The sequence below is a fragment of the Meles meles genome, chromosome 17, assembly GCF_922984935.1.
Source record: "Meles meles chromosome 17, mMelMel3.1 paternal haplotype, whole genome shotgun sequence".
In the NCBI taxonomy this organism is placed as follows: Eukaryota; Metazoa; Chordata; class Mammalia; order Carnivora; family Mustelidae; genus Meles; species Meles meles.
In genome coordinates this window covers 21,144,673-21,171,703 of record NC_060082.1, presented here as the reverse complement: position 1 = coordinate 21,171,703, position 27,031 = coordinate 21,144,673, and the positions used below count along the sequence as shown (strand labels likewise).

The 27,031-nt window shown below is 34.4% G+C and overlaps 1 protein-coding gene across 2 annotated transcripts in view; it reads left to right on the top strand.

Annotated features, from left to right (window-relative positions):
- UCHL5 (ubiquitin C-terminal hydrolase L5) overlaps positions 1-26,741 on the top strand; it is a 43,052-nt gene extending 16,311 nt beyond the window's left edge. Inside the window, exons 4-11 of one of the 2 annotated variants that reach the window (XM_045982670.1) lie at positions 8,418-8,543; positions 8,626-8,687; positions 8,770-8,900; positions 11,086-11,149; positions 16,187-16,289; positions 17,638-17,748; positions 20,387-20,485; positions 25,837-26,741. In XM_045982670.1, coding sequence (XP_045838626.1) covers positions 8,418-8,543; positions 8,626-8,687; positions 8,770-8,900; positions 11,086-11,149; positions 16,187-16,289; positions 17,638-17,748; positions 20,387-20,485; positions 25,837-25,881 — 741 coding nt within the window. In that variant the 3' untranslated portion in view covers positions 25,882-26,741. Of the gene's footprint in view, positions 1-8,417; positions 8,544-8,625; positions 8,688-8,769; positions 8,901-11,085; positions 11,150-16,186; positions 16,290-17,634; positions 17,749-20,386; positions 20,486-25,836 lie in introns of both variants that reach the window. The other variant, XM_045982669.1, reaches the window with a different exon arrangement.
- The last annotated feature ends 290 nt before the right edge of the window (positions 26,742-27,031 follow it).

Here is a 27,031-nt window from a genome sequence, read left to right as displayed (position 1 = left end):
GATCTCTTTGGCTGTAGTGTGGAGAAAGCATGTGAGGAGGAGATTCTGGTATAGAATATAAGACTAGTTATCAGGAGACTTTTGCAGAAGTACATGCAAAAGTAGGTGAAAGACTGGTGGTAGAGATGAGTATGAACAGATTTGAATAATACTTAACACTCTAAATTTGTAATGGATTGGATGTGGGGATGAAGGAGGAAGACAGCAATCAATGATGATGCCTGTGTTTTTCTTTTTTCCTTTTTTAAAAAAATTCATCTTCAGGTACATGAAATAGGATTATGATAATCCTTGATTGATGACACATACTCGTGACTCCTATTTATTTAGTTATTTTAAGTAATACAGTAAGCACCTAAGAACTCACCACCCAAGTAAACTTCATCTGTTTTTGCTTCTCTCTCACCCATTGTTCAGCATAACTCTCATCCTCCCTCCCTCCATCCCTTGTAATCCTCATGTTGAATTTGGTATATTATTTCCTTGCTTTCTTTAGTTTTTCTTTCTTTCTTTTTTTTTTCTTTTTTAAAGAATTTATTTGTTTGAGAGAGAGAGAGAGAGAGAGCTTGAGCCGGAGGGGAGAGGGAGAGAGAATCTGAAGCAAACTCAACACTGAGCTCAGAGTTGGGCTTTGGACTCGATCTCTCGAGATCATGACCTGAGCCAAAACCAAGAGTCAGCTGCTTTACTGACTGAGGCAGCCAGGCATCCCCTTTTGCTTTCTCTTTTATATTTTTTATAATCCTAGAAAGGGTGTGTGTATATAAAATTTTGACTAGATAGAGAGTATTATTCTTAACAATTGAGAAAAGAGTCAGTACTGAAATAAGAGCACTTATTTAGGGTCTCAAAATTTAAATCAGGGAGCACAGATTTGGGTAGCAACCCAAATTGTGTTCCCTAGGGAATAAAAATCAAGGGTCTTAAGACAAAAGGAATGTTTGTATGTTTTGTTTACAAAGAATTTTGATTGGTGTTGGCTCAGAGAAGACTAGTCTTGACTGAATATAGTTTGGTTTTTAAGGCTTTCACTAAGCAAAGTCTTACTGCAAGTTGCAGGTGTTTGGCAGAGTCCTTGGAATTTATTCCCTTTCTCCCAATTCAAAGTTCATGGTTTTTGTCCTGTGAGGATGTGCATAAGGCCATTTCCTTATTGGCTTCCTGGCTCCATTTTATTTTATTTTAATTTTAAGATATTATTTGTTTGTCAGAGAGAGAGAGAGGGAGCACAAGCAGGGGAGTGGCAGGTAGAGGGAGAAGCAGGTACCCCCACAGAGCAAGGAGCCTGAGTTGGAGGCAGACGCTTAACCGACGGAGCCACCCAGGTGTCCCTGCTGGCTCTGCTTTAAAACCTCTTGACAGGGACGCCTGGGTGGCTCAGTCAGTTAAGCTGCTGCCTTCGGCTTGGGTCATGATCCCGGGGTCCTGGGATCGAGTCCTACATCGGGCTCCTTGCTTAGCAGGGAGGCTGCTTCTCTCTCTGACTCTGCCTGCCACAATGCCTGCTTGTTCTCTCTCTCTCTCTGATATAAATAAATAAATAAATAAAATCTTAAAAAAAAATAAAACCTCTTGACATAAATGCTTCATTTCATTTCTTCTCTCACATCCTCTGTGTGATTTTGGGGGACTTACTTTTGTCTTAATATTATATCATTAAGATTCTTCTATAAGTTGTTTATCTTAGTAGTTCCTTTATTTTGCATGCTGTATAGTAACAATTGCCCGAACATGCTAGGTTTATTTACTTACTCTTCCTAGATTGACATTTGAGTTTTACATCTGAGTTACTATGAATTGTGTGACTAGAAACATTTTTCTACATGTCTGCTGCTGTATATATGCAGATTTCTCCTGGTGTATACCTAGAAGTAGAATTGACTACTTCATATGATACATAAATGTATCAAAATGTTTTATGAAGTAGATACTCCAGTAACGCTCCCATTAGCAATATCTGAATAACTTTGTAGCCGCATGCTCCAATGTGGTATTGTCAGGCTTTTAAAATTTTTGCCAGCCAGCTTGTCCCAAAATGGTACTTCATTGTGGTCTTGGTTTACATCTCCCTTTACATTTTGTAAGTGTTTCTTTGTGTTTCTTCTGTGAAATTTCTGTTTGTTTTTATTTTTCTATGGGGTGAATTGTGCTTTTCTTTTTGATTTGTAGGAGTTATTTATGAGTTCTTGATACTGCTTCTCCAAGTTGGCATACCTTTTCTGGGTGTCTTTTGATGAGTAGAATTTTATATTTTAGAGCCAATGTTTTTTGTATCTTGTTTAAGAAATTATTATCTATCTGAAGTTGTAAAAGATATTTACCTCTGTATTTCAATTCTAATTTTCTTTTTTTAAAAATATTTTATTTATTTATTTGACAGAGAAGAGAGATCACAAGTAGGCAGAGAGGCAGGCAGAGAGAGAGGGGGAAGCAGGATCCCTGCTGAGCAGAGAGCCCGAAGTGGGGCTCGATCCCAGGACCCTGAGATCATGACCTGAGCTGAAGGCAGAGGCTTAACCACTGAGCGACCCAGGCGCCCCTCAATTTTAATTTTCGACATCTATGTCCGTAATTCCTCAGGAGTTGGGTTTTGGTGTAGCATGTGAAGTAGGAGTTCAGTTTTATCTTTTTCCATATGGATCATCATTTTTTTCTAGCCTCATTTATTAAACATCTGTTGTTTTCCTTACTTATCTAACATTCTGCCTCTGTTGTATATCAGAGTTTGAGTGTTTTCTGGACTCTGTTCCACTCATCAGTTTGTCTCTGTGCCAGTATCACTGTCCTCTAATTGCTTTCACTTCTTCATAAGGTCTGCTATTTAATAGGTCATGTCTCCCCTCCCTGCTCTTTTTCAGAAAAATCCTTCTATTCTTGGCCCAGTGCTCGTCAATTAAATTTCAGAGTCATCTTACCAAGTTGTATGAAAAATTTTGTTGGAATTTTGAATGGAATAGCATTGACTATAAATAACACTTTGGGGTGAATTTATATCTTCATATTAAGTCATGAACATAGTATGTATCTATTTAGATCTTTATTATCTTTAACATGTGTAATTTTCTCTGTAGAAGTAATTTCCTCTTCTGTTAGATTTCTCCTAACTCCTTGATATTTCTGTTATATTATAAGTCCTCTCTCCTTTTCAATTAATTTTCTAGGTTCGATGCTGGCAAAAAAAAATGCAATTCACTTTTATGTTTGAATATTTAGCTATCTTACTAAACTCTTCTATTATCTCTAATATTTGTTTGTTGGTGTTTTTGAGGGGGTTCTATCTGAATTACTCTAGCAAATGGTAACAGTTTTATTTCCTTCTTTCAAATCCTTAAACCTCTGATTCATTTTTTTTTAAGGATTTCTTTTTTTTTTCTTTTAAGATTTTATTTATTTAGTTGACAGAGAGAAACACAGCTAGAGAGGGAACACAAGCAGGGGGAGTGGGAGAGGGAGAAGCAGGTTTCCCACCAAGCAGGGAGCCCAATGTGGGGCTCGATCCCAGGACCCCGGGATCACGACCTGAGCCAAAGACAGACGCTTAATGATGGAGCCACCCAGGCACACCCTGGTTTATTTTTCTTAGTGCCTAAGACCTTCAATAAAATCATCATGATTTTAAAGGGAATGCTTTTACCATTTTCTTGTTTTGGTTGATGATTACTCTGGTTTTTATTTTTATTTTTCTAAATGTTGTTTTTTAGGTAAGGGCATTCTGTTATTAATTTAGTGAGTGTCTTTATTGTGAAAATTTTTCAAATGATTTTTCTGCACATACTGTAATGATCGTGTTTATTTTTCTCTTTTAATAGATTAATACAGTCAGCTGTGTTAATGATTTTTCTAAATATTATATCATCCTTCATATTTGGAATAAGCCCAGTTGGTCATGATCTATTCTCTCTTTATGTACTGTCAGATTTAATTCAGTATTATTTGTTTAGTGTTTTGCATTTGTATTTATAAATGAAATGGACCTTAATTTTCTTTTCTTCTAATGACTTTGATTCGTTTTAGTATTAGGGGTTTGGTAGCTTCATGGAATGAATTGGAATTTCCTCTTTCTTTTATTGTTCCAAAGAATTTATATAAAGTTTAGATGATCTTTTTTTTTCAGATTTTATTAGAATTGGCCTATACAGTCAATTCTGGGCCTGGTATTTTCTTTGTGAGTATATATATTAAACTATTGGTTCAATTTAATAGTTAAAAGACCATTTAGGACACTTATTTCTTCTTGATTTGGTTTTGATAAGATTTTTTTAAAAATTTCTCCATTTTATAAAAATCTTTCATATGGATACTAATATCCATATAGAACAAAATTGTTTCCTATGGATATTAGTATGCCTTTACTCTTTTTAACCTTATTTTATTTTAGTTTTTAAGATTTTATTTATTTATTTGAGAGAAAGCATGAGCAAGGGGAGAGACAGAGGGTTCTAGAAGCAGACTCCCTGTGGCCAAGGAGTCAGTGTGGGGCTCCATCCTGGGATTCCAGGATCGTGACCTGAGCAAAGGCTCATGCTTAACCCACTAGTCACCCAGGCACCCAACATTTCTTGTTGTTGTTGTTGTTGTTGTTGTTGTTGTATTCCTGACTCCTAGAATTTTGACTTACATATTTGTGTGATACAGGTTTTAAAAAGCCATTAATCTCACCTTTTATTGTTTCATATCTGCATTAGGGTAATCCAGCTGATCTTGTTTCTGTTTTCAGCCATCTTCAATCCTTGCTGTAAATCGTCATCTGAATCTTTCATAATAAAAACCCTATTTTTATTATGTTATTTTCCTATTAAAAATCTTCTGCTCCTAGGGCAAACTACTAATCGCTCAAGGTCAGTGATTTTCAAGGTAACAAATGATGCCATACCCTGACCACAACCATTCTAATACAAACCAGTATGCTCATTGTCTCTTGAACATACCACGTGAATTTTTCCCTTGTTCTGACCCTCTTGCTTCCCTAAATGAATTTCCTTCTCTATTCTCTAGGTCCTGTCAAGCTTTCAAAGCTCTTAAAATTTTACATTCATTGAGAAACCTATGATACTGCAGTTAGAGATGATTTCTTCCTTCATCATTTTGGTTTTCTATTCATCTCTTTTTCGTGTATGGACTTTTTTCTAAAATTTTCATAGGCAGGGCATGTATACTTTTTCGGTTTTGTGTTTATTTTAGAGTCACCTTCCCTTTAGGACCCCACAGTTTTATTCTCAACCTTCTTTCCCCCTTGACTATAAATGAATACTGAAAATTTTTTTATTTTATAGCTACAACTTAGTGAAAATTTACTGTGATTTATAATGTAGTACTTAAAACTATTTTAGGGGCATTCCTCTGAGCACCCACTATATTCTTTTGTATAAACTATGAAAAGAAGTTATTCTCTAGTCCAGGGGTTGCTAGTCAGATGGCTGTGGTATCAGGTTGGCAACATGCATGCGTGAACTGGATTGTCTGTAAGAAACAGGGAGTGGGAGAGCCTGGATGAACGAAAGAATATATGTTCTCTCAAAGGAATTCAAACCAAACTCTGATGGTTCTTTCTGGGCCAGCCCTACTTGTGATGTCTTACTCTAGCCTTTTTTTTTTTTTTTTAACTGTTGAACTGTACTACTGTGTTTGAAAATGTGGTACATGCTAGAGCATATAATAGAATACTCAGGATAAATTAGAGATTTAAAAAGTTGGAAACTATAAAATAATTTATGCTGCAGTGAATTTTTTGTGACAGGAGCTAAAAGTTTTTCCAAATAGATGGATGTAAGATGATTCTTACGTGAATTTCATTGGGTGAAAGATCTCTCTCTCATTCACTGTGCATCCCACACACCACAATGTATGGCACACCTACACTGTAGGTGCTTAGTAAATACATGAATGACTGTATGGAGGTACCCTTTTTAAGTCTTTTTTTCTTTTGGTAGTTCTATGCTATATATAGCATAACCACTTGGTGGCGCTAGACTCATTTTTAAACATGGAAAGCTATTTTTATACCCAGGCACACCATGATTACTATTCTTCATACACAAGATAAGCTGTAGTAAATCATAGACAGTGTGTATCATTATTAATATTGAAGGGGAAGTATTAACCACAGGATTTTTTTTTAATATTGAAGTTGATTATAAGAAAAATGCATGTTTAACATATAACTTGATTACTGTAGAAGGAGCTTTTTTTTTCTCTAATTCTTTAAAAAAGTTTTCTAAAGTGATGGATTACAGATTTGAAGTCCTTAGATTATAGGAACGTTTGAGAGTGTTCTCTGCCATAGCCTCAGCATCTAACCTGGCACTAGGTACATAGTATGTCCTTAATGTGTGAATTTGAAAGAATGTGTGAATGAGTATAAATTTTAACTTCTTCTAACTTTACTCCTACCAGCCCATTCCCACCAACTCATAATTTCATCCTAGATAAATTTGGTCCAAGGTAAGGGGACACTGAGTCTTACTAAGTTTTAGTAAACCAAGCCTTTATGTAGTCTCCTTTAATCATTGAAATTTCTTCTCCAAATTTACTAAAGAATTCTGATTCAGAGAAAAATACATATTAAAAGAAATCAGCACTATTAATTGGATTTTAGATTTCCTCTTACTTTTCTCTAATTTGTCAGTTATAAGATAGTTCTGAGTACAAGATATTATCAGAGAGGATATCAGAAATGTGGTGGTATTGTATTTGTTTGAGAACTGGGTATAAGAGAATGTTACCTAGTACAGAAAGCAGTCTTATGAAGGAATTTTTCAAACATACTGCTGCAGCTGATGTAAGAACTGGTGGATTTCACAAGACCTCAGAAGCCTCTGGCAATGTAATAAGTAGAGGACTATAAGAATTAAATACAGAAAATAATTGAAAGTATTTCTTTTAAATATGGCAGGATATAAATAGCTTGCTAAATTGTAAATGCATAAGTGAGTTAGCATTTTGAAAGGATCGAGAAAATAGTATTTAATTATAATGTAGTAACAAAGTACAGCAGTAGTACTAAACTATATTTTTAAAGGTCATTCACCAAATTTAGTTCAACTTTATAATTAACCTTCCTGGTACTCACACGGATCATATGAGGTTCTTTCTAGCTCTATAATCTCAACACTATATAGGGGTTATAGGAAATACGGAAGAAGCCCTTGACCACAGCAGGTTATAATCTCGTTAGAGAGACCACATAAATGTACAGAGCCAGCCTACCATAGTGGCTGACTACACAAATTCTGGAACTGAGACTGTCTGCCTCTTGCTTAGCTTTGTGCCCTTGAGGCAAGTTACTTAACTTCTCTGTGCCTTAGCCTCCACTAATGTAAAATGGGGATAATAATATTACTACTTCTTCATAGATTGTTGAGAGAATTAAAAGAATTAATACATGGGGCTCCTGGGTGGCTCAGTGGGTTAAAGCCTCTGCATTCGGCTCAGGTCATGATCCCAGGGTCCTGGGATCGAGCCTCGCATCCGGCTCTCTGCTCATCGGGGAGACTGCTTCCTCCTCCTCTCTCTCTGCCTACTTGTGATCTCTGTCTGTCAAAAAAATAAATAAAATCTTAAAAAAAAAAATTAATACATGAAGTGCCTAGAAAAGTACCTGGCACATGGTATGTGCTATCTACATGTTTTTTCACTCTTACTAAAATGTAAGGTCCACATAATTCGCTAAATAAATTAACAACTAGATGACAGCACTGTAAAGACTATATAGGACTGAGCTGAAAAAAAAATGTGTGGACAAAATATATTCTCTCTAGGAACTCGAAGGTAGAAACTAATAGCAATTGTTGTTGGATAATTTCTCTAAAAGCCACCTAGGTGAGTTGGAGCTTATGCTGAATACTGAAATAATAGGTTAAATTTGGAGAGGCAGAAATGAATTTAGGAAGAAATGTGAATAGGAGGGAAGACAAGTTATTTTGGCTTAATCAGCTATGTTTAAGATAAGGAAAGATTTGTCTTATTACCCTAACTGGTTGGTTTCACTGATGTTATGAGTTTATTTAATTTATTTGGTTTCCTAGAATCCTCAACTCCAGAATTGCGACAAATTCCTGAAAAATACATTAGAATGGAATTAAACATGTTTATTATGTTTATGTTAAGACTATATGAAATACATTTTGAAAACTATTAACGTTAATCGTATTTTAGAGGGCATTGTCATTGGTTAAAAGCTGCTTTTTAGGGGCGCCTGGGTGGCTCAGTGGGTTGGGGCCTCTGCCTTTGGCTCAGGTCATGATCCCAGGGTCCTGGGATCGAGCCCCACATCGGGCACTCTGCTCCGCGGGGAGCCTGCTTCCTCCTCTCTCTCTGCCTAGTTGTGATTTCTCTCTGTCAAATAAGTAAAATATTAATAAAAAAAAAGTTCTTTTTAAAAAATAAATTGATACTATTTTTGCTTTTATGTTTTATAGGTAATTAACAATGCTTGTGCTACCCAAGCTATAGTAAGTGTGTTATTGAACTGTACCCATCAAGATGTGCATTTGGGAGAGACATTATCAGAATTTAAAGAATTTTCACAAAGTTTTGATGCAGCTGTGAGTATACTCATATTATTCCTAAAATGCCCTATTTGTAATAGTTCTCCTTTTAATAGGCTACTTTAACAATTTATTTTAGATGAAAGGTTTGGCACTGAGCAATTCAGATGTGATCCGACAAGTACACAACAGTTTTGCCAGGTAAAGAGACTTTTTATTAAATAAATACTTGTTCCTTTTTGCTTGTTTGTCTCTCACTATTTTTTTTTCTTCTTCACTGAAGACAGCAAATGTTTGAATTTGATGCAAAGACATCAGCAAAAGAAGAAGATGCTTTTCATTTTGTCAGTTATGTTCCTGTAAATGGAAGATTGTATGAATTAGATGGATTAAGAGAAGGACCAATTGATTTAGGTAATCTGGTGCCTGTTCCTAGTATTGCACTTTTGACAAGGAAAAAAATAGGGTATTCTCCTTTGTTTTTGACGCAATGCTGCTTAGATTTTATTTTATTTTTTTTTTAAAAGATTTTATTTATTTATTTGACAGAGACACAGCGAGAGAGGGAGCACAAGCAGGGGGAGTGGGAGAGGGAGAAGCAGGCTTCCCTCGGAGCAGGAAGCCCGATGCGGGGCTCGATCCCAAGACTCTGGGATCATGACCTGAGCAGAAGATAGACGCTTAACGACTGAGCCACTCAGGCGCCCCTCTGCTTAGATTTTAAGGGGAAGGTGACTGTAAGGTAGTATAATGTCATGAAAGTCTTAAGCTTTTCATTACTTTATAAGGTTAAATAACAGGAAGGACATATTGATACTATGGTTCAACTGGGATCTTTAATTTTTTTTCTAAGAGAAAATTTCTTTAACCCATGGATAGATTATGTAATTTATTTTTTAATTTTCCAGGTAACTTTAAAAAGCTACCTCTTTTAGTGAATATAAGTTATTTTGTCATTTTTAACCTACTGATAACAGTAAGCATTTCTTACTATCTTGCATTAAAATATTTTCACTTAGAATTGGATCATTCAGAATTACTTTAATTCAGGGTTTAACAATCTACAAAAATGTTTTTCTTTGAAGTTTCTGTTTATTTTTTATTTTTTAAAAGATTTTGTTTATTTATTTGACAGACAGAGATCACAAGTAGGCAGAGAGAGGGAGGAGGAGGAGCAGGCTCCCCATTGAGCAGAGAGCCCCATGCAGGGCTCAATCCCAGGACCCTGGGATCCTGACCTGAGCCGAAGGCAGAGGCTTTAACCCACTGAGCCACCCAGGCGCCCCTGAAGTTTCTGTTTAAGTAGTGCAATAATATGCTGTCCTTTGGATCAGAGGGTTGATATGTCCTAATTCCACCCATCTCTAACCTTAAGCAAAACTGATAAATGGTTAGCAAGGTAAAGGGTAAAATTGGTAGTTCTGATATTGTACTAAAATCACAGGCTCACAAAGAATTTTAACTCTTTATTTTTAGCTCATTAAGTTTCCTTTTTTAAAAAATTAGGTTCGTTTTAATTTCAACAAAACCTGTTTTTATTAAACCTAATGTTTATTTGCTGTTCATAAAACCTAATAGTTTTATTAGATTAAAAAATGAACCTAGGAGGCGCCTGGGTGGCTCAGTGGGTTAAGCCGCTGCCTTCGGCTCAGGTCATGATCTCAGGGTCCTGGGATCGAGTCCCACATCGGGCTCTCTGCTCGGCAGGGAGCCTGCTTCCCTCTCTCTCTCTCTCTGCCTGCCTCTCTTCCTACTTGTGATCGCTCTCGCTGTCAAATAAATAAATAAATAAATAAATCTTTAAAAAAAAAAATGAACCTAGGTTCATTTTGTTTATACTTTTTGACCATGTCCCCTGCATAGAACCAGTAATTCATCGATGCAGATTTACATGTTACCTCTATATTTAAAAATATTTATTTTTTTATGTCACAGAAAAATAGAATTTTTAAAAATTCTCTAGAAGTTTTTTGTAGTTTGGTGGTTAAGCTGATCTCTGTATTTTCTCTGTTGGCTTCTATCTGGTCACTTACTCTGTATTTGTTAGAACCATCAAATACAAAGGAAGTAAAAGATAAAGTAGAATAGCCAGTTTTGCTATACATCTGGTGGCTATGCTAAAAATGATGGTGAAAAAGAGGATTAAAACAACCGGGTAGAATTAGTTTTGCATTACGTGTAGATTCCAGTTTTTTATTTTAGAGTTATGGTAGGGAGTCAGGCTGATAAGGACTGAATCCTTATTTGCTACTAACTTGTGTGCTATTTTTCTTAGCCCTCGGTTTTATTACTGTAAAATGGTATTCTTATTTCACAAAGTTGTGGATTTTAATGGGATAACTCCTTAATTAATTACTTTTCCATACATTTGTTCAGCACCTACTCAGTAATGCAGTAATGTAATAATGCAAATTATACTCATGCTTTCTTTGCCTTTATCTTTAAATTGAAGCTTAACATTGTTATGTTAAAAGGATTTTTACCATCCTGAATTTCCCAAAATATTTATAAAAAGATATTTTAGATATTTTAGACTAACTTTTGAAATAATTTTAACGTTGATTTTATTTGATTTAATTGCTTTCAAATTTCTTTCTAGGTGCATGCAATCAAGATGACTGGATCAGCGCAGTGAGGCCAGTCATAGAAAAAAGGATACAAAAGTAAATGCTCAGCTAATCTCACTGGCATAGTATTCTAGTTTTTAAACATTTTCCTCTATCTTGTATTTTATTATCATTTTAGCAGTGCTTGAACATCTACTTTTGATTGGATTAATATGTTCAGGAAATCTATTTCAGAAATATTTAAATTCTACATGGTAATATGTCCTCTTTATAAAAGTTAAGCATGCAGATCTCCATTAGATATTTTGTATGGTTGTTTTGTGGAGTTGTTTCTAAACATCTTTTTAAATTAAATTAAAACCCTTATTTTGAGATAATTATATATTCACATTCAGTTACGGAAATAATACAGAGAGATCCCATGTACCTTTTACCCAGCCAGTGGTAACATCTTATCAAACTAGAGTACAGTGTCAACAGCCAGGATGTTGACACTGATGCAGTCAAGGTACAGATTTCATGAGCACAAGGATTTCTCATGTCGCACTTTTAGAGCCAGAACCACTTCCTCTGTTGCCACTCTCCCCTCCCATCTTTAATCCTTAGTTTTCTCATTTTTTTTTTTAGTTAAAAAATGTTATATAAATGGAATCATACAATATGTAGCTTTTTGGATTGGCTTCTTTCACTCAGAATAATTTTCTGGAGATTTACCCAGGTTGTTAAATACATAAGTAGTTCATTCTTTTCTAATGGTGGGTAGTAGTCTGTGGTATGAGTAGGACCCTTTTTTTTTTTTTTAAAGATTTTATTTACTTATTTGACAGAGAGAGATCACAAGTAGGCAGAGAGGCAGGCAGAGAGAGTGAGAGGGAAGCAGGCTCCCTGCCGAGCAGAGAGCCTGATGCGGGACTCGATCCCAGGACCCTGGGATCATGACCTGAGCCGAAGGCAGCGGCTTAAACCACTGAGCCACCCAGGTGCCCCTAGGACCCTTTTTTTTTTGCTCATTTACCCATTGAAGGACATGTGGATTGCTCCTAGTTTTTGGCCGTGATGAATAAAGCAGCAGTAAATATTTGTGTATACATTTTTGTGTGAACATAAGTATTCATTTCTCTGAGATAAATGCCCAGAAGTGCCATTGCTGAGTTGTAAATGCATGTTTAATTTTCTAAGAAACTGCCAGACTCTTCCAGAGTGTAGCATTTTACATTCCTACCAACAATGAATGAGTGATCCAGTTTTTCCATATCCTTGCTAGCATTTGGTTTTGTCAAAATTTTTTATTTTAACCATTATAGTTGGTAGTAGTGATATTTCATTATAGTTTTAGTCTGCATTTTCCTGATGACTAATGATGTTGAAAATCTTTTCATACCTTTTGCCTATTTTGTGATTAGATTGTTTTTGACGTTTCTTATATAGATAGTACTAATTCTTCATTAGACATGTTGCCTGTAGATATTATCTCCCAGTTTGTAGCCTATCCGCAGTTCTCCCAGTACAGTCACAGAGCAAAAGCTCTTAATCCCAATGAAGTCTAATTTATCACTCTCTTATACTATGAATTGTTTTTTGTTGTCAAATCTAAGAATTCTTTGTCTAGCCTGAGATCCCGAAGATTTTTTCTTTTTTTCCTAAATAATTTATGTTTTAACATTTTACATTTAAGTTGTGATCTATTTTGAATTGATTTTTGTACATGTTGTGAAGTTAGTCAAAGTTCATTTTGTTGCCCATGTATGTCCATTTACTCTAGCACCATTTGTTGTTATCCTTCCTCTAGCAATTTTGTAGAATTATAATAACAGTTGGTTGTATTTGTGTGTCTGTTTCTGGGTTCACTACTCTGTTCTGTTGACCTGTTTGCTCTCTGACAGTCCTACACAGTCTTGATTACTATAGCTGTATTGTAAGTCTTGAAGTCAGATAAACTGATACCTACAACTTTATTCTTTTTCTTCAAAATTGTTTTAGCTGTTATAGTTCCTCTGTCTTCCCGTATAAATTTTGGTATGATCTTGTGCATGTCTACAAAAATTCTTGCTGGAATTTTGATAGGAATTGTGTCAAACATTTATATCCATTTGGGGAGAATTGCCATCTTTACTATGATGAGTCTTCCTGTCCATGAACATGGTATTGTCTATTTACTTTGATCTTCTCTAATTTCTTTTCTTTTTTTTTTTTTTAAAGATTTTATTTATTTGACAGACAGAGATCATGAGTAGGCAGAGAGGCAGGCAGAGGGAGAGGGGGAAGCAGGCTCCCTGCTGAGCAGAGAGCCTGATGTGGGGCTCGATCCCAGGACCCTGAGATTATGACCTGAGCCGAAGCCAGAGGCTTTAACCCACTGAACCACCCAGGCGCCCCTCTCTAATTTCTTTCATCAGCATTTTGTACTTTTTAGCATACAGGTCTGGTACATGTTTTGTCAGATAATTAAGTACCCAAGTACTTGAGTCTTTTGAGTAATTACAAATGGTACTTTATTTTCATGTTTGATTTCTTTGATTATTGTTAGTGTGTAGAAACACAGTTGATTGTTTTCTTTCTTGCATCCTTTAACCTTGTTGAACTCATGCACCAGCTTTAGAAGTTCTTTGTGAGTTCCTTGGCATTTTCTTCGTAATCATGTCATTGGCAAATTGGGATAGTTTGGGATTTGTCTACTTCTCATTTCAGCTTTAATCTGTTTTTACTTTATGTATTTTGCAGGTCTGTTGTTGTGTAAAACTAAACATTTATCATTATTTCTTCTTAGTGGATTGATCTTTTTGTCATTATGTAATGTCCCTCTCTAATAAATTTTCTTTGTTTTGAAATTTACTTTATTGCATAGTGATATAGGCAGCCCTGTTTTCTTTTGATTAGTGTTTTCATTCGAGTTGAGATTTTCATCATTTTTAATATGACAAATGATTATAGATTGAGACCTAGACATTTGTGGTTTTATATAAAAAAATTCTGGATTTTTTTTTAAGATGTTTTATATATTTTTCAAAGAGAGAGAGAGAAAGAGAGCACAGGCAGGCAGAGTGGCAGCCAGAGGCAGAGGTAGAAGCAGGCTCCCCGCCAAGCAAGGAGCCCCATGTGGGACTCAGTCCCACATGACCCGAGCCGAAGGCAGCCACTTAACCCACTGAGCCACCCAGGCGTCCCAAGACTCTGGATTTTTTAAATGAAATTTCTGTTAAGCTGGTTTACATGGGCACTGCTCTGGCAGGGTAAATCAGGATGTTACCTCATTACTGCCAGGTGGGAGTAGATGTTCAGGTTCCCATTCTGCTTCCACTGATACCTGAGATGGAAGAGGTTCCTTGTTATTGCTGGGCTGGGGGGAGTTCTGGCCCCCAAAAGAGTGTCCACTTGATACTACCCTTCCTGGAAGGAGTAGGAATGCCTTGTTACTGCTTACTACGTGGCTTCACTGTCACTGGAGTGGGGGAGGCTTCTTTACCACTGTATGGTAGTGACTTCCCACTTGGCTTCCCTTTTAGTTTCTTCTAGATACTACAGATAGGTGCAAATAGGTGTCATTACTGCCCACAGGGATGAAAGTCCTATATCCCTACTCAGTCTTTACTGGTAGGTAGAGTTGGGGCACAGTTTTTTTTCAGTTGTGTTTAGCTGTGGTAGAGTGGTTATTATCTAAAGGTTTTCTGTCTCGTGAGTTGCCCCTTTCCTGTTTGGATAGAAGAAGCAGACTTTTGTTGGTACTCTTTTTGTCTGTGCCTGTTGGTATTTCTTAGTTGCTGACTTCTTTAACTCCAAGTCTAGGCTATATGAAGGCATATAAGATAACTCACAGAGTTCACCACTCTGTTATTTTTGGGTCCTGGTTCCCTAGCTTGTCTGCCTTCTCTCCACCTTTCAGAATGTTCATTTATGCTTTCGTTTTCTTTTTAAAAACACCTATGTCCAGTGTTTTTATTTTGGTATTTTCTTAGTGAGAGGAATGAGGAAATGGAAGTTCCACAGCAGAGTTTTATTTTATTTTTTTAAATTTAAATTCCGTTAATTAACATATAATATACTGGTTCAAGGGTACAGGTTTATGATTCATCCGTCTTATGTAATATCGAGAGCTCATTACAATACATACCCACCTCATTGTCCATCAACCAACCACCCCATCCCTCCCAACCCATTCCCCTCCAGCAACCCTCAGTTTGTTTCCTGAGATTAAGTCTCTTACGGTTTATCTCTCTCTCTGGTTTCATCTTGTTTGATTTTTTCCTCTCTTCCCCTATGATCCTCTGCCGTCTTGTTTCTTAAATTCCACATATCAGTGAGATCCTATGATAATTGTCCACAGCAGAGTTTTAAAAACATTTTTACATGGTTTAAAGCACAGTTATTAGTGCTCCATATTCTTTCAGTGAATAGAACTGTGTGTGTGAAATTGTTATAAGTATATAATGCAAAAACAGGCTTAGATTTTCTATGTATTTTCATCTTAAGCACCACTTACACATCTTAACCAGTAATTCTAATGTCAGTGCTTTCCATAAATAAACTTATACTGTGAGATGTCTCATTGTGGTACTCTGGTATCAGAGTAGTGAAAATAAAATAGCGTTCAGAAATTTTGCAACTGGATATAACCACATTATATTAGTAAAATATTATACAAATATTTTATAATTTATAATTAAATGTAAAGTATAAGTGAAATATAAAAATATATGAACTAAAAATGGCAACTACATTATGACTTAGAAAAAAGTATGTAGTTAGGAATATAGTTAATTACCATCAAAATGCCATAATAATTAATCCAACAACTGTGAGGTCTTAGTTTAGTTATTTTTTTATGAGAGCTGAAGTAAATGATGGTTGCCATATTTCTTATAAAAGTAGGAAAACAAATTATTTTTTATTTCAAATGTTTAGTGATACAATTTTATTTTAGAACATTTAAAAATATTTGTGATTAAATTTAGCTAGTTTTTTTCCTGCAGTTGTAGCCTTTCATATATGAAAGCTTTTTTTAAATGTCAATTTTCACTGTAGCCAATTGATAGATTTGTGTTTATCCTAAAGAACCATGGGGTAGTCACAATAAATGATTGTAATTGTAATAGTCTTACAATTCTTTATTACATTATAAACTTTAACTTTTTTTAGGTACAGTGAAGGCGAAATTCGATTTAACTTAATGGCCATTGTGTCTGACAGAAAAATGATATACGAACAGAAGATAGCAGAGTTACAAAGACAACTTGCTGAGGTTTGTGACCACGTTTTTAAGTGCAAAGTTCTAGTTCAGTTGTCTCAGGAAAGGTATTCTCTCTCTCTCTTTGTTCTTTCTCTTTATCCAATCTCTGTTTTTTTCTTTCTCTGTTCTTTCTTTTTCTCTTTTTTTCTTTCTCTTTCTCTCTCTTCCTCCCTTTTCTTCCTTCTTGATTTAATCAAGTGTCCTGAGTGGTGATTAAGAGAACACACTCTGGAGTCAGGCTGCCTAGATTTAGCTCCTGGCTTTGCCACTTAGTGGATGTATGAATTGGAATATACTTCTTTGTGCTTCAGTTTCCTTCTCCCTTCCTCTCCTTTCCTCCCTCTCTCTCTTTCTTTCTTTTTTGAGAGAGAAAGAGCATGTGCACATGAGTGGTAGGGGGCCAGGGAGAGGGAGAGAGAATCTTAAGTTCTGTGCCCTGCATGGAGCCCATGAAGAGCTTCATCTCATGACCCTGAAATCACGACCTGAGCCTAAATCAGGAGTCAGTGGTTTAACTGACTGAACCACCCAGGAGTCCCTGTGCTTCAGTTTCTTAAAGTAAAATGGAGTGAATTGTATTTACCTTAGAAGGCTGTTGTGAGGATTAACTGAGATAATATATGTAAGCAACTTAAAACAGACTGACAAACATTACATGCTAAGTAAGTGTTAGCAATTAACTATTTAATTTCATTATGAAATTGAGCAAGTTAGAATATATTTCTCACAGAATTAATTGGGTACATTTAGATTTACATGTAATCTTTACTAGTCTATGTAATTGTTTTTTTGTTGTAATTACGATTGCAGAAGTAATTGATAATATCTTTTTTACATTCCTTAGGTGACATTTTCTTAATAGCATATTCAAACAAATTTATTTTGTGGCTGAATAAAAGATTATAGCACTATAGTATATTGCAGTATAGATTTTTTTAGGTAAAAATTCATGTGTTATCATAGAACATAGAAATATGGGAGGTACTTCTTAGGACTTTTGTCCTTTAACATTGCAATTAGACTGGTATTCTGTCACCAGTATTAAGAGTAAAATTTGAGGGGCACCTGGGTGGCTCAGTTGGTTGGGCGTCTGCCTTCAGCTCGGGTTGTGATCCTGGGTTCCTGGGATTGAGTCCCGCATGGGGCTCCCTGCTCAGTGGGGGGTCTGCTTCTCCTGCTAACATGTCTCCCCTCATTCTCTCTCTCTCTCTCTCTCAAATAAATAAATAAAATCTTTATAGAGAAGGAAGGAGAAAGTAAAATTTGAAAATAATTGTACTGTGTTATCATTTTAAAATACTTTGGATTCAAGCCTCAATCATTAGGGTATGCTGTTTTTTTTTTTCTTTACCCTAAGGAGGAACCCATGGATACAGACCAGGGTAGTAATATGTTAAGTGCTATTCAGTCAGAGGTTGCCAAAAACCAGATGCTTATTGAAGAAGAAGTACAGAAACTAAAAAGATATAAGGTATGTTTTCTATTATATTTGTTCCTTTGTTTTAATATAGAGTAATACATTTTGACATGAAGATATGTTGAATACGTGATTGTTTTACCCATCATTTACTAGTTTTCAGAATAATGACTTGGTTCCTTGGCACCCCACAAAGGTAACTAGTACTAGAGATTTCTTTCTTTTGATTTTTTTTTGAAGTATAGTTATGAACAAATTTTTAACCTATTTGATGCTTCAGTTCACTGCAATAAATGATCAAATTGTCTTATCTTTGGCTGTTAGGATCCACTTCAAGTCCTAAGTCCTTTTGATATGATTCTCTTCATCTTTGATAGCTTCCTTGATTTCCAGTATGACAAGATATTTCAGACTCCTCTTGTACATTTCCTACTTCAGACTTGGATTAGCCATTTTTTTAAGAAGTCTTGGGTTCTTTTGGTGGGAAATATTATTTAGAAACTACTATTTGGGTGCTCAGTGATCCTGATTAGTCATTATGTCTAGGCCTTTTTGAAGCTAAGAAATACATTTTTGTTTGCCTCTTATTTTAGTTTTTAGGAGAAAACAGAGTGTGAATTTGAACAATGTGAATTTACTCTTCAAATTTAGAAATAAAGGGCTTAGGGCACCTTACTGGCTCAGTTGTTAGAGCATGAGTCTTGATCTCAGGTCATGAATTCAAGCTTCATCCCTTGTTGGATGTGGAGCCTACTTTAAAAAGAAAAAAAAATGAATTAAAGGGCTTTATACTTGAAATTAACCATTTGCATTTCTTCTCTTATGCTGAAAGTCTTGATTCCTAACAATATTAACGTAATGACTTGTTTTCATTATGATATATATATATATTTAGAAAACATATGGATATATATAGAAAGGTTCAGAGTAACAATACTAGTGTTAATAACAACACAGTTTTTTCTGAAGTTTATTTTTTTCCTTAGGGTATACCCCATTTTGGATATACAGTCAAATTACTATTTTTAAATTCACTTGAAAAAATTTTCTCTTGATGTGGTTCTGTCACCAATTTTCTCTTGGTCTGGTTATATCACCAATGCACAGTTGGATTCATTTGTTTTATTTTCCTTTCCAGTTATTTAGGGTTTTTAAAAACTTTTAATTTTGGGGCGCCTGGGTGGCTCAGTGGGTTAAAGCCTCTGCCTTTGGCTCAGGTCATGATCCCAGCATCCTCGGATCGAGCCCCGCATCATGCTCTCTGCTCAGCGAGGAGCCTGCTTCCCTTCCTCTCTCTCTCTCTCTCTCTGCCTGCTTCTCTGCCCGCTTGTGATCCTTGTCTGTCAAATCAATAAATAAAATCTTTAAAAAAAAAAAACTTTTAATTTAATTTTAATTATGGCAAACATTTATATAATTCAGTGTCAAATATAAAGCAAGTCTGTCTTTAAGAATGTCATTCTCTTTCACTTGCAATCTGGTAAGTTTTTTTCAGAGAGTGAAGAGTAAAGGGAGCTTTAAATTTTGCATAAGATTGGAAATGGTAGTTATGTCATTTCTCATGTGTATCAAAATCATTGTTACTCATTTGAAGCTCAGTTGAAGGCAAGAATTGTCCTTTTTTCTTTTTTATTGCTCTCCAAAGCGTTAGCATGGTTTTTGCATCATACTTAACAACCAATAAATGACTGTTAAATTAAATAAATGAACCTTGGACTATAGGATTTCTTCAGTTGGAAGTAGTGGGGGCTGGTTCCAGGGAATTCCAAGTTCATGGAGATAGGAAAGTAAGGGACGAAAGTTTAGATATTTATCTTCCATTTTATGTGGTATACAAAAATAAGTACCCAGCACTTTCATATTCTTAATGCAGGGTTATTCCATCACTAAGTTTTAATATTAGCCTAAGATTAAAAATACAGATTAAGTTTTCAGAATCTTTACCTGCTACATTGCTTGAAAATGTCTGTTCAAAAAGGTAAAATGATTCTCTTAATGCTATAATATGAACATGTGTTAAGATTTTATTTAATTCATTACTTAATTGAAGAACCTGTAAGATATCACAACTAGTTAAAGAAGTTAAAGCAGCTCAAATTTATATGAAGTAAAGGAATGTTGAATTTACTAAAAATGTAAACTGTCTTTTTTTCCTATGAGAAAAGGAAAGTAAATTGAACCTTTGCCAGACAGAATATTTAATAGCCGAAAGGGCAGTAACAAACTAGAATCACATAACTTGGGAGGGGTGCTCTAGACAATGCATGGTTTTCACTTGAAGTACAGATCTGTCCCTACAGTCTGTCTTCTTGATTAAAAGTAATTGAAAGAAAGATTATTCTTGATCACAAAATAAAGCTGGTTTCTTTAGGTATGACCTCATTATTTGTATAGTTGTAGTAAGAGTGTGAATTTATCATGTGGGCTTCTTAAGTTTACTTTCCTCTTAAGTTTTCATAAATAATTTTAGTCTTTTAAAAGTGTTATTTGTTAGGCCAAGAGTAGGAAGCCACACCCAAGAAACTCATGTGTTTTGTTGTATTAGTCTTTTTTCTCATGGAGATGGAATCTCATTATTTCTAATATTTTTTCTTGTGAGAATGGAAGATTTACTCCCATTTCTGTTTTGAGTTAGATGCAAAGATCAAAATGTCAGAAACTTAGTGTGGTTTGATATTTGTTTTATTTTCAGATTGAAAATATCAGAAGGAAGCATAATTACCTGCCTTTCATTATGGAATTATTAAAGACTTTAGCAGAACACCAACAGTTAATACCACTAGTAGAAAAGGTAAGTATTTTACTGGTGAATACTTAAATTAGATTTAGATGCCCCCAAAACAAGATAAACATCTTGGCTTGAGTAGAGGTAAAATTTGTTGAAGCATTCCCATTTTAATTTTTTTTTTTTGCATTTAGCTATTGTTTTATATTCTAGATGAGAATTAGTTCAACCTGATATTATAAAATAAAAAATAAGGAATTGTCCCACTGCTTTAACCTTCCTGAATCCTTAGTGTTAAGAACTTAGGTTGTACCTAATATTAGAATAAAATTTTAAAATTTTCCTGTCTGTAAGCTGAAAGCAAAAAAAATATTTTTTAAAGGTGTTTTTTATTTATTAGAGAGTATTGGGGAGGGGGAGAGGGAGAGAGAATCTCAGGCAGACTCCACCCTGAGTGTAGAGCCTGATGCATGGGGCTTGATCTCATGACCCTGAGATTGTGACTTGAGCCAAAACTAAGAACCAGACACTTAACTAACTGAGCCACCCAGGTGCCCCTAAGTTAGTTGAAAGCAAATTTCTAATGTTAAAGATTGAAACAGTAGATTTCTTATTATTTATATTAGGAAAAATTTGGATTATCATGTAATTTAAAACTAGAGTGGACACTGAAGGGGGAAAAATAACTGTAGCTTAGACTAAGAAATGTTTTTTTTTTTTTTTTTTTAAAGATTTTATTTATTTATTTGACAGAGAGAGATTGCAAGTAGGCAGAGAGAGAGAGAAAGAGAGAGAGGAGGAAGCAGGCTCCCTGCTGAGCAGAGAGCCCGATGCGGGGCTCGATCCCAGGACCCTGGGATCATGACCTGAGCCGAAGGCAGAGGTTTTAACCCACTGAGCCACCCAGGCGCCCCCGTTTTTTTTTTTTTTTTTTAAATTCGTTCCTAAGCTAGTATTCCTTTCCCCGAAAGAAAGCTCACATACATTTGTGATAAATGCTTATTTCTAAGATTTTTTTCCTTCAGTATAAGGCACTTAAATAAAATATTAATTGCATAGTTGCAATGCAGTTAAATTGTCTTTAAGTTTATACTGTAAGTCAGTGTTTCTGAAAGTGACCATTGCTGGATACTCTTTAAAATACACGTTACCTGGCCCCTCCTCAGCTCTTCTCATATAGGGGAAGGGATCTTTAATAAGTTACCCCAACTGACTCTAATGCAGCTGGTTTGTGTACTACATTTTGAGAAACACTTTGAAAAGACACTACTAGGCAAATAAAATTTTGGACCATTAACTTAAGAGCAGAGTAGTACATGGTTGGTATGTTTCTCGTTAATTTTAAACTTTCTGAAGCAAAGACACATTTCAACCCAGCTTTTTTTATATCATCATAAATAAAAGGAAATGAGACAGTGTTTTTGTGTATACCTTATTACCTGGATCCTGAAACATGTGTGCTTCTGCTTTTGCACTTAGTGCACAAATTATTGCAGAAAACTGCTAAGTCTTCTGTTTTCCATACGGATTTTCTGTTCATGTATCCCAGGGTGTTAAAAGTTATAAAATTCTAAAATGGGAAACTGATTTTAAAAGTTTTAAATTAACAATTAGGGTTCTGTGATTCTCAGAAGTTCCTAGATACTGTGTTCTTTGTATGAAACAGTATGAAATATTTCTCTATTAAAAATATTAAAATAATAATAAATACCATTGGTTAAATCATATGATCTTTTGCATCAGATTCTAACTATAGATAAATATTACTAAAGGCCAGAGAAATGTTATTAGAGAAATTTAAAATGTGTGTATTTTGCTTTAAAATTGGCCTGTGGATACTCTTTATGATGCAAATTAGGAAAACAACCATTCTTGTTTTTTAATGACTGTATCCCCAGATTTTTTTGAAAGCATAGTTGGTAGAACAAACATTGGAGCCATAATTTCTTACTTCACATTTTGGACACAGGGTGGCAGTGTATGAATGCCTTGTGTTAGTGGGACACCAGCTCAGTGTGTTCTTGTGTTTGCATCTTTTTTCGAAGGGATAGTTATTCATCTACGTTTTGCCTATTTCTTTGACTATTCTTTGATTAATAATATTGGATAAGCAATATTGAAGCTACGTTTATTCCTTGGGTATATGCAATATCTGTTATCTCTTAAGGAATGTCCCCTAAGGAATATAAAGAAATTCAGATGGATTATTTGATTAAAATTTTTTGAAATTTTAAAGTTATTCATCAAACATTTATCTAGCTTTAACTATATTCCAGGACTTCTTAAAGTCTGTAGATGTAGGTATAATTAAGACACATTCTTCTCTCTTAAGCAGTTCATGATATAGTTGGGGAAAGGAATAAACAATTATAGTATTGTGCTGAATAGGATTGTTCTGGTAGGTGCCAGAATCAATTCATGCTGAAGATCCTGGGGGAGCACAGAGTAGCTCTTAAATAGCTTTTATGCCACTTGAAGTTGCACATCCACAAAATTTTAAATCCGTGGTTAGAATCAATATTCTCTAGCAATAAATCAGCTTCCTTAACCACAAATGTATTCATCTCATTTTGAAAAAAAAAATCATTGTATCATATTGAATATCACTTTCTGCAGATAAACACAAATGTTACAAATGAAAAAAAGCAATAATGGTGAGATTTTGTAATTATATATAATACAAAAGCTTTAATAGTGATAATTGCTTAATAGTACTACTTCTAAGAAAAATAACATGTAGAATACAGAAATGGGTAAGTTGAAATTACTCAGAATTAGTAAGTTTAACTGTTCCTCCCCCACCCCTCAGCCCCCTATGCCAAGGGAAAATAAAAGAATAAAGCATAAAAGAGGGAGAGGGAACCAAAGAGGAAAGATGTGGCTACTCTTGGCAGTGAGGTAAATGCCAAACCTGTCCAAGATCAGATCCCTGTGTAACTGAGATAGTTGCTTAGAGCCTGTGATTGCATAAAAATATTTGCGTTTGAAAATCTTTTTATATTATAGAATAATAAAGAAAAGATCAAGACTTTGATTCTCCTGAAGGCATATGGCTATAATGAACTAGGTTAAGATCTTGCCTTATATGTATTTTTGTTACATGAGGCTTCTAATCTTCTGAGGCGTTGAATATGCATTACGTAAGAACTGCTTGGGAAATAACCTAAAAATACATAGTTATAAAACTTCTTGTGCCGTATACCAAATCTATTTCTTAAAATATAAAATCAGCTAGATGAAAGTTTCAGTTGTGAAACTTTTACTGAGTTCAGGTATACTTATAATTCTTTTAATATTTTTATCTTAACCTAGTAATTCTGGATCATTGTCTATCCCAGGTTTTTAACAATCACCTATAACCTACCATAATGTAAAATCATAGATTCCGTTGCCTTGGGGGATTCAAAGCACCTTCACAAAGTTGAATTTTGTCCCCATTTCACTAAGACATTACAGTTCAATTGGAATAATCTTCAGAACTTACTTCTTCTATTCCTTAATGGAAATAAGATAGAAGAATAGTTGGTATTCCCAATGATATCTACATTGATATCTGGTTACAGAATTATCCACTTGGGTCAGTGTATTTTGATATTTCATTGGCATACTGTATAGAACATAACAATGTACCTTTTTTCCATACTATTTAGAAATGTAATATTGTTTTTTATTTTTAACAAAATCTGAACTTTCGGTTTAGTATATAAGCTTTGGGTTTTAAATTGCAGGTATGTTATTAGCTGGTGCTTTTAGGCAAGTTATTATAGTTTCCATTTCTTCATCTATAAATTAGGAATCATACCTACTTCACATTCTTGAGGATTAAATGAGATCATATCTATAAAGTACATAAATAAGTTCTCAAATGGTAATAATTATTTTTAACTTATTTCACTTATTTTTATCTGAATTATATAGTTTAATCAATGTATGCACACTCTGCATTATATGTCTTCTCATTTAATTATGTTATAAAGTTTACGTTATAAACCAGCAAGTTTATTTTTGTTAATCCTACTAAACATTCTGTTTAGTAGAGTATATTCAGAGATCAGTATGGGAAAAATACACATTTTTATTTCAAATTATATCTGAAATTAAATTTTATTTTTATTATTTAAAAACAGAACTTCTTTGTTAAAAATTATATATATATCAGGGCACATGGGTGGCTCAGTGGGTTAAGCCTCTGCCTTCAGCTTAGGTCATGATCTCAGGGTTCGGGGATCGAGTCCTGCATCGGGCTCTCTGCTCAGCAGGGAGCCTGCTTCCCCCCGCCATCTGCCTCTCTGCTTGCTTGTGATCTCTTTCTCTGTCAAATAAATAAATAAAATCTTTTAAAAAAACAAAAATTATATACATATCAAATTACAAATTATGCTTGTTAACGAAAAATGTTCATGTAAGCAGTTTTATATAGTACATATATTTCCTTTTAATATATTCTAAGGAATAACACTATTTTATTCTATAGTTGTATGATAATTATACTACCTAATACATTATAAAAATATTGTAGTTCTAATTACCCTATTTTTTCTGTCTAAGGAAGTTTTTTTTCTTAGTTGCATAATAGCAAAACTCTATTCCTTTCTGATTCAAGTGGCACAGTGGGAAGAACATTATATTGTAGTTCTCTAAAATCTTTTTCTCAAAGTGTCATCTGAAGACCAGCAGAATTGGTATCCCCTAAAAATTTGTTAGAAATTTAGAATCTCAGGCACTTAATTGAACAGCATTGTAACAGGGTACACAGATCATTGGTATGTACAATGAAAAGCACCACTGTAGAACAGGTGTCTTTTGAGCCTCTTGCGGTTTTATTTTATACCAGCGGTGTGACTTTTGTCAAGTGTGATATCTATAAGCTCTGTCTTCGTTTGCTGAAAAATAAAATAGAGTTACTGGGTTCAAGCTATATAATTGTTATGAGGATCAAATGAAATAAGGTATGAGAGCATTTTTCTTAGGTTCTATAAGTAAATTTTATTAATACTACAGATATGTGATCCTTTAGTGATATTCTATTAAACTCAACTATGCAGAAAATATTTTTCTTATACTCAGTTTGAATGAGAAATGGGCACATAAGTAAATATATTGTTTTGAAGCATTTATGAATGAGTATGACTTTGTGGAATGAGTAATTATGTATATTGAAATTATTACAATTATAATAATACATTTCAGTTGCAGATAAGAAAGAACTGTAAACCAAATATGATCCTTTTTTACTGAGGGGTAGAGCATAACTATAATTTGTCCAGCAGTATGTTGCAAGTCTTGAGTTATGAAAGTTAATGTTCTAGAAATCTTAAAAACAATGAATTTCAAGTCTTTCATCTTAAGTGTGCCCACGTACACATGATCTAAAATGGACTTTTAAGATTTTATAGAATACTATCTTTAACTTCTAGGCAAAAGAAAAACAGAATGCAAAGAAAGCACAGGAAACCAAATGAAGACGACGCTTTGGGATGCATACCTATTTCTGCTTCTGCACTTATTTTCATGGAAACCATTAAGTATAAAGAACTTTGAGCAACATTCTAATTGACTCAATGCACGTTTGGCAATAGTACCAGTCTGTCTTGTCTTTAATGCATGGATTCTTTCCCAGCCTGTATCATGTGCATGTAGTGCATATTAAATAAAAGTGATATTAAGAGTGCTTGCCCAAATTCCATTATTTGACATTGGATCCAAGAACTTCTCTTATATATAAGAGAAGTTCTCGGAATATATACTATCATGATGATCCTAGAAATTGCATAAATGATATTCTCTACCTGTAATTACTATAATCAGTCTCTCGATCTTTTAGTTCAGTTACATGTTTAAAATTTATGAATGTCAGATCTTGATTAAATTAAATCTCTTGTTTCTCCTCATCATTGATGAAAAAAATCAGTATTTGTCTATTATACCTAAACATTTTGAGGATTTTAAAACTGAATTTTATCTTGAAAAAGTATGGTTTTAATGCAGATCATTTGAAAAAGACGAAAGTATAGTTTCTAGTGATTTTCATTGCTGCCAGAAGAACAAGTAATAAATATTCAATTTATTTTAGCAGAATTTTTAAGTGTTTGGGGTTATTTATTTATGTATTATTAGAATTATTTTAGGAAGGTATGAGTATTATGCTTCAAAGTAGAATTTCAGGTTAAGAATAAATGATAAATCGTAAAAGATTTTTGGTGTTACTCTCAGTCTGGCTGCATTTTCTGGCTGCTAAGCTGTGTATAAAAAAATCAGAGGTTTGACAGTTTAGGCTATCTGCTTTTTTAAAAAATAGGATGTGGTGGTAGAGGATCCTTCTTTGCCAGTTTGAATGAAATTGGTACAGCCCAATAGTTTCAAGAACCATGTACAGTCTGCTCACAATGGATTTTTAAAAATTACTTTTGGGATTTGCTTTTTTTTATTTTATGGAATAATTGTACTCTTGCTCCTAATCTTTTCATAGTTAAACTTTAAAGGGGATTTTATGGAACTTCTCTTTAGAAAGGAAATTATCTACTTTTTTTTTTTTTTAAACTAGATACATTTCTGAAATTGATGCATGACTTTTTAACAGTTTATTATGGAAAAGTTGAAACATGAGGGGGA